The sequence below is a fragment of the Glycine max genome, chromosome 20 (assembly GCF_000004515.6).
Source record: "Glycine max cultivar Williams 82 chromosome 20, Glycine_max_v4.0, whole genome shotgun sequence".
NCBI lineage: Eukaryota > Viridiplantae > Streptophyta > Magnoliopsida > Fabales > Fabaceae > Glycine > Glycine max.
The window spans coordinates 36,863,942-36,873,071 of NC_038256.2; the positions used below are offsets into that span (position 1 = coordinate 36,863,942).

General features: G+C 32.0%; 1 protein-coding gene across 1 annotated transcript; it reads left to right on the forward strand.

Moving 5' to 3' along the window:
* Positions 1-6,165: 6,165 nt before the first annotated feature.
* Positions 6,166-8,598, forward strand: LOC547740 (cyclin d3). The gene is made up of 4 exons (NM_001250222.2): positions 6,166-6,946; positions 7,049-7,250; positions 7,416-7,546; positions 7,937-8,598. Exons 1-4 carry the CDS (start codon positions 6,386-6,388, stop codon positions 8,222-8,224), a joined length of 1,182 nt encoding a protein of 393 aa, NP_001237151.2. The 5' UTR covers positions 6,166-6,385; the 3' UTR covers positions 8,225-8,598.
* Positions 8,599-9,130: the final 532 nt, after the last annotated feature.

The following is a 9,130-nucleotide window of genomic DNA, read 5'->3' on the forward strand; positions in this document are numbered from 1 at the left end:
GTTGAATGACATGGAACATACCAATAATATAATATAAACGCGTACCGTCAAGGGAACCCAACTGTTAGCATAATTACCATGTTAAGAGAGGTATAAAATCCTATGCTATTGCCCACTACAAATATCCAAAATGCTAATTCTGATTTGGTAGCCATTATAGATTGTCCAGCAGTAGTGTGTCCATTAATGTCAGAATTCACCAGGGGGACTAAGCCTACGATTAACTGGATATCACGTGCATCATTCACAGTATCCCTGTTGGCCGGGTTTGTATCCAAATAACTCACCAATTTCTTTAACTTTTGGAAAACAATTCAACTTATACTTTCAGGACTATAGTTGTTTTTGTTGGAGGAATTACTTGATGAATAATCTCCAAGTCCAAAGGTGCTGCTGATTCCCCTATGTTGGATGCATGATCAACTTCAGTATATTGTCCTTGGCTCCTTCTTTCTGCAGGATTGTGTGAAATTCTAAATCACCTGCTTCGCTTTCATCAAGAGGACTCATTCCTCTCTCGTTCAACGAATTTACCTCCACCACTTCTTTGGCCACATCATTGTCAACCAACAACAAATGTACTACCTGAAGTCCAAATTTAATTGAACAAAATAATATATATTAGCAATACGTCTTCGATCTAATACATTCTAGATTAGTTATAACTATTGAGACTTGCAAAATCATTATAAATTGAACCTTGTCAACTGAGAAGCTAAATGCATGTCACTGCCTGAGTTAATAATTTCCAGTTATGTTGAAAAGAGTGATGCATGCTAGCATTCCTTTAACCGACACAAGTCATGTACCATGCAGCTTTTTTGGTTACAGTCACGAACCATGCATGATTCTTTTGCAAAACAGCTCCTGAATATTCTATTTCATATTTGATGATATTCGTAATAGGAACAAGATTGATAGACACTCCCAAACAGAAAAACGAACCCTCCAACACCCTGTGATATGACATAAAGTAAATTATTTTATTATTTAATATATTTAATACAAGGAAAAATAATAATAATAATAATAAATGTTTTGTCATTTGTCTCAAGGATGTATGGTATTGTGCAGTGGTACGTGTATCATTGCTATTTTACTTTGTATCACTTCATAATTTCAAGTATTCTAATGTAAAACGTTCATAAATGCGACTAAATTGTTGAGAAATGAATAATTAATGGCTGAAAAATATGTGATATAGAGATTAAAAAAATAGAAATATATGATAAAAGGGAGATAAAAAGGAGAAAAATAGAAATATAGTTGATATAAAGATTATAAAAAAGAGAAATATTGATGAGAAGGTTAAAAGATTGTGTCCAAATATCATTGCTCAAATTAAAAAGGTCATAAAAGAACAAATTAAAACAGTCAGAAATGCATGCCTCAAACTGCTTCCTTGACGCAGCTACTTTTGTTCCGGTAGTAAGTTTTAGATCATTTAGAAGTTGAGGTTACAAATAATTTATAAACATCCTCTCTTCTCAATTCACTTGAGGTACTTTTTAAGTGATAAAATCGTGACAGTCCACCCTTAAATACGGAGATTCTAATGATGTCTAGAGATTTGAGACAGAACATTGGCGAGAGTCGAGGCCACGGGTTTGAGGTGGGAACACCTTGGTTGTCATTCTCGTCGAACACTCCCTCCTTCTTGAATTGCTTAACATGTTCCACCAAAAATTTCAATGCAAGAACTGGTTGTTTGTGACAGCAATATGAAGCGGAGTGTCCCCTCTAGACGTTTTGGTTTCAACAGTGAGATAACATGAATTCTTCCTTCGACTGCGGCACAATGAAGAGCAAGCCTTCCCTCCTAACAAATTATGGTCCACTTTCAAGAGCTCAAACACGACCTGAAGATGGCCATTGGCAGAAGCAAGGTGCAAGGGAGATTAGGTCAGGATTACATAAGTACCCCAAAAAACACGCTTGGTGTGTGGACCTTTCCGTTCGATTTTTTGATATTTTCTGTGAACGTTCCATTTTAGATTTTTTACAATTCCTCCACCGTTAAATTGGAATTAAATTAATTGATGATAATTTTAGAATAATAATTTAGACAATTTAGACTTTCAATAATAATGTAGTGGTACAAATGAACTAGTATTGTTTTAAAATTATAAATTGAAGGATAACACTTTTTTTTAATAAATTCTATGTTATTAGTTAAAATTTATTAAAAATTATAAAATCGTAAAAAAATGTAAAATTTACAAAATTTTATGATTTTTAATAATTAATAAAAAAGAATATGTTTTAAAAAAATATATTAAAAAATATGTTACTGACTAAATTTATAAAAAATATGTTAATAAGTTGAATTATTGCAAAAATATGCTTTGTTTTTTTTCCGTCAAAAGTAATTATATTTAATTTTATGGAATAAATCATATTTTATGTGCATTAAACTGAATTTTAAATCATTATTATTTTTTTATCACGTGAAATTATTTTTCCATCCTAATTATTTTTTTTAGTTCCATCTCTAATTATGTAGGAAATTTTATGATTTATCAGATCATTTTACAAAAATTTTATGATTAAGATTTTATAGTTTGATCAATTTTCTTGAATATATATAGAATAATTTATATTAATTAAGAAAATTAGTTAATATCATTAATTTTATTTAAAAATATTTTTTATAAATTGATCTTTATTGAAACTTGATATGAAAAATAAGAAAAATAATTAGAAATATAATATCAATTAAATGAAGAATATTTTAAGAATTATTTCATTAAATATGATGAAATTTATTAAGGTTTGTTTATATTTTAAACTAGCATAATAATGTGCATGAACTTATATTTAAAATTGTTGGAAGTAACGGTTTTGCAATTTTTTTTAGTATATTAACAGAGCTATAAAACTACGAGGATATAAAGCATGGGTTAAATCAACCAACAAAGGAATAGAAATAAAAACAAGACGAACCTCACAAATCTTGTACTGATAATTGCTTCAAGTGTTGTATTTAGCAAAACAATCAGTGACTTGATTTGTTTCCCATGATCAAACAATCAGGAATCAACTTAAGAACGAAGAACACAAAGGATAACTAGTGTAAGAAATCCATCAAGTTTATCTCTCCAGCACAATAACGTTTAGTATTGGATTTTCTAGATAATTTTCTTTTATAAATTTATCTTATTTAAGTATATGAAGTACACTTTAAAAGATAACTAAAGTGTATCAATAATTGTTGTTTAAAAAAATAATAATTAAAAATGTGATAAAATCATAATTATGAAACTCTACCTTTTCCTCCTTCATCTTCTATTTTTTTTCTTCCGTTAGTTTTCTTCTTCCTCTTGCTATTCTCCTCTTATCTCATTCCATGCTTGTTGTCTTCTTTATGATGAAGAGGGATATAAGTTATTTAATCAGATTAATAAAAGAAATAAACTTGACTTAAGTTGAGAGATTAATGGTGAAGGTGGGGAGTCACAAAGTCCAATATAATGATAACAGAATATGGAAAAGTTAGGGTATGAGCATCTCTGATAGAATGATGGGAGCAAAATGAGTCCTCAAAGTTACCTTTCTCTTTTGTGCGTCGTCCACCTTTTCCATGAATCTCAGAGTCTCACTTCTATTCTGTTGGTTTTTTTATTTTTCCTGTTAGAGGTTGGGTCACAACCCCAAAAACCATGCATTTTTTGTTATCCCAAACCAATGAAAAAACACACTTTTTATGAAATATAGCCCGTTTAGGGTTGACAAAAGTAGCCTAAGATAAAAGGAAAATGAAAACGACAATAAAATAAGAAAAACAAAATGAGAACAATAAATAAATAAACAAGCAAACTGTGAAATAAAATAAAATAAAAAGGTGGATAGAATTAGTTGTTCACAATTTTACCTTTTTACTTATATTACTGCAAAATGTGAACATCAACGTAATAAAAGATAGGCAAAAGGCAAACTATAAGTTTGTCTGTTGACATTCAAAGGATGTTTCACCCGATTGTGGACAAATCATAGGGTGACACAAAATGGTACTGCAAACGTAGCATAACTATCTATTAATTTGGTGTCTTTCATAATTTTTATATGACTATAGTTAATTTAAAGAACTAACTTAAATACACAGTATATATACAGTTTTTATAAAGTCATCTAATCATAAATATAATAAATTTGTTGATTTTTATAATTATTTTAAGAAAAGTGACTAACACATTCTTTTAAAATATTTTTTAATATGTTTATTATTGATGAAAAATTATTAAATTATAAGAATAGTTCATATGGGTTTCCATTTTTTCCAAATGAAACATTTAAAGACATAGATTCTAATAATTGATTACATGGGGGATCCAACCTTTCAATTCATAGATGTAAATTTTAAATAAGAAATGAGACTTATAATTTTCTTGAATTTCTAATAAATTTTAATCAGTATATTAAAAAAATGTATTAAAAAGAATGTCTCCAGGGATAGAATTTAATCTCAAATTTTAAACAAAAACATAGTCGTGGTTGTCTCCGTCTCCCCTTTTCTTTTCCTTCCATAACACAGTCCACACACGAACACAAATCGAGATTGTTTCTGAGGACAAGCGCCAAACAGTTGTTACAGTGTACTGGATTATTTAAAATTTTGATATAAGCTGTTGTTTTTGTATTCTCTGTTTTCTTGTAAATGCTTTATTTTGTATTTTTAAATTATCAATATTCGATCTGCTGATAACATCTCCAGTAATCAGAAAATTCAATATTAGAGCCAAATTCCATGTGGTCTGGCACATTCTCTTAAATTTATCACCATTTTTTAGGAAAATATATAATAAATTATAGGAACAGAAGCTGCTAAATCATGAAAAGGTTAACCTTTCCGTTTTAGAAGTATAATTTTTCTTCTTCCTTTTGATGAGAATAAAAAGTTGGATGAGATGATAATAATGAGCTGGTCAACTAGGCCCATGTTATGTTGCTTCTATTGATATCCGTAAGTGAGCCCAGCCCAATAAACGGGGGAGGGGGGACGAATGGAGAAAAGAATTCTATATAAAAAGGATTTGTTTCTTAAAAAATATTTTTTAAGTAAAAATAGTTTAAATAATATATCAAAAAAACTTATTTTGCTAAAAATATATATTTTTAAAATAAATAAACTTAAACAAACTTGTCCTTCATCATATTTGACGAAAGCACTTGAATTGAGCCAACACTCAATTTACATAGGTCCACAGTGTAATTTTCAACTTTTAGATGGGAGTAAGACTAGCTTCGTCATGTATTTAACAATACGATTCAATCTTTTTGCGGAAATGGTATATTTTCTAAGCTAAAGCTTCTGTCTTGATGAACAATATTTATCGATTGATACTATAACTTAAAGATTGTTGGGGCAAATTGAGAGTGATGGCTCCGCAACAGTGAAGCGATATTAGAGATGAAACCTTTGAAGATGATGATCCTAAAAAAAAGAAGGGACAACAAAAGAAAAATACAATTCTTCAAGGCATGTGCAAACAATTATTTGGATACAAAGAATTGGTGGCTTTCTGTTGTTCTATTATTTTATAGTAATTTTCGGCATGTAGATTGATTCTCTTTGTGAATCATCTCATATCTTTTAGTAAAAAAAAATTATCATTCAAGGAGTAAATCTCATTATCCTTAATGAAAAGTCCTTTTAAGGACTAATCACAACTCATCTCTTGCTAGATGAAGACTCACATATTTTTTTCTTCATTTCTTCTATCATCAAGTTTTTGAGATAATAAATATTACCTTTTATAAAGTGTGTATTATCTCCATTTTATTTATTACCTTACAAACTTGTAAAAGAAAATGAAGAGAATCCATTTCTCACATTGTGTCTTTTCTTAAAAGGAGAATGCTATGACTCAATCTCGTACATGATATTTCATTAATAATCTTGATTAGTGTTGCATCACGAAAATGAATGAGGGAGCAAAACTTTTGCAGCATAATGAATAAAATGTGCCAAAATTAAATTCCCTACATAAGAGGTTGTTGTCATGGGTCCAGCTTGGTGTGTGTGCCGTTAGATTTATGCAATTCTGCCCGCCAACTAAACAAGAACACCGAAAGCGCATAGAATTCCATATAAGCAATAGAATAGAGTATATTATTACTACTTACCATCACCATTTTATAAATATATATCTAAAAACCAAGCGTGAAACCCACTCAGTTGAAGAATCAATCTCTCCCTTTCACCTTTCTCCATAGCCTACCACTTTTCTTCTTTCTCTGCTTTCATCTATCTACTCTCACTTCTCTTCACACTCTGAGACACAGAGAGAGAGAGAACAAAAAAAGAAAGGGAGTGATGGGTGTGAGACTCAGTGTTTTCTTTTTATAATGAACAAAGTACTACACATCCTCTTCTTCACTGAAGAAGATGGCAATTCAGCACCACAATGAACAACTAGAGCATAATGAAAATGTCTCATCTGTCCTTGATGCCCTTTACTGCGATGAAGGAAAGTGGGAGGATGAAGAGGAGGAGGAAGAAGATAATGAAGAAAGTGAAGTAACAACAAACACTGGAACTTCTCTTTTCCCTCTGCTCATGTTGGAGCAAGACTTGTTCTGGGAAGATGAGGAACTAAACTCTCTCTTTTCCAAAGAGAAGGTTCAACATGAAGAAGCCTATGACTATAACAATCTGAACAGTGATGATAATAGCAATGATAACAATAATAATAACAATAATGTGCTTTTGGACTCTTGTCTCTCTCAGCCTCGTCGTGAGGCAGTGGAATGGATACTGAAAGTCAATGCTCACTATGGATTCTCTGCTCTCACTGCAACACTGGCCGTTACTTACCTGGATAGGTTCCTTCTAAGCTTCCATTTTCAAAGGGAGAAGCCATGGATGATCCAGCTTGTGGCTGTCACTTGCATCTCTTTGGCTGCAAAAGTTGAAGAAACTCAAGTGCCTCTTCTCTTGGACCTTCAAGTAGGTTCATCATTACAAAAACTTTGTTAATTCAAGTGTGTGCTTTTGTTCATTCATCTTAGATAGATAGATATCTTATTATGATGATGTTTGTGTTTTCAGGTGCAAGACACAAAGTATGTGTTTGAGGCAAAGACTATTCAGAGAATGGAGCTCCTGGTGCTGTCCACCCTCAAATGGAAGATGCACCCCGTGACCCCTCTCTCCTTTCTAGATCACATTATAAGAAGGCTTGGATTGAAAACACATCTTCACTGGGAGTTTCTCAGGCGCTGTGAGCATCTTCTTTTGTCTGTGCTTTTAGGTAAGCATCTTTAAGAATAATAATGACTATAGTACTCACTATTTCAGATACCATTATTGAGTTCACTGAAGACTTTTAACTCTTTTTTGCATCAGTACAAATGAATGAATGAGGATGTTGTGTTGTTTTTCTTATCATTTGGTATGTATGTTTTGTTGTGTCTAGATTCAAGATTTGTTGGTTGTCTTCCTTCTGTGTTGGCCACTGCAACAATGCTGCATGTTATAGACCAGATTAAACACAATGGTGGGATGGAATACAAAAATCAGCTTCTGAGTGTTCTCAAAATTAGCAAGGTTAGTGTCTACATCAGGATGTCAAAGTACTATTTGTTTATTTATCATTAGCCCATGTACATGATTGTGAAGAACATGAGTTACATGACCATGAGCACCATGTTAATTAGATTAAGATTAAAATAAAGACAAATACTAATTAGTATCCTCAGGACATAAGAAATTAAAAAAAAAAATATTTTTATTGAAATACTTAAATTTGAGTTGTTTATGACTTTTTTTACATTCTCTTATAATTAATTTTCAGATTAAATTTTTCTTTTCTTTTAATTCTTTGACTAATATCCCATAAGGGGTTAGCAAGACCGTAAAATAAAATGCTGAGAATGTCATTAATGCACATGATAAGCACATTATTTGATCCTAGTTTACTGGTGTGCATTTTAACAGGAGAAAGTAGATGAGTGTTATAATGCCATTCTCCAACTCTCAAATGTCAATAATTATGGTCATAACAACAACACTAGCAAGCGCAAGTATGAGCAAATCCCAAGCAGCCCAAGTGGCGTTATTGATGCTGCATTTTGCTCTGATGGTTCCAACGATTCGTGGGCAGTGGGGTCATCATTATATTCACCACCAGAGCCTCTCTTCAAGAAGAGCAGAACCCAAGGACAACAAATGAAATTGTCACCACTTAACCGGGTCATTGTCGGAATTGTTGGCACCTCTCCTTAATTAAATACCCCTTTCACAAACCAAAAAAGAAGTCTTATATTTTATTTACTGTGGTAATTAGTCTTCCATGCATGTTGCTGAACTTCAGAGCCTTCCCCTCTATATGTATCTCTTCATTTCCAACAATGTCCCTCATTCATTTAACATTTCTTGAAGAGGCAAGGTGGTGGTGGTTCAGGAATGAGTGGTCTATCTCTGAGGGAAGAGGAGGACAGAGTTGGCAATGAAGAATTGAAGACAATCATCAGCACTCTATAATATGTTTCAGGCACTCTTTTTTAATTGTTCAATGGGTCTCATATAGACCATACCAAATTTGGACATATTTTATATCATATTTTCTATAATAAATTGGGAACAATTTTGTTCATTTGTATATGCTCTTATTCACTTCCTTGTGTGCTTGAATTTTTTTGTTGGAGGGGTACCGTGACATAGAGATGAGACTGAAAATGGTCCACCCTAAGCTTTTTTACCATATGTTTTCTTATGATGTGGTGTTTTATAAGGAAAAAAACCACTGAGACAGAACAAAATAAGAAGAGGGATTTGTTTGCATGTGAAGGGAGTAGTAGTTTGTCGGCCAGTGGGGTTTTGGTCATAGGGGAGGGGGGCGGGTTTCTTGATTGGGGGATTCAGTCTTTTGACCTCGTAACAAGGGCCAAAAACTTGATCTTATAATATTGAACTCATCCTAATACTCTATAACCTAACCCCAGACCCACTGAAAACAACACCAAACTATTCATTATTCATTAGCTTAGCCCTATAGCTACAAGCACTTCGAGAATAGCGTGGTCTGTATGTGGGGCCCTCCTAAGTCTCATATGTCCCTCTAGTAATTAATTATAGAGTTTAATGATTATTGAGAATATAAAATATTTTTATATTATTATTTAATTATAA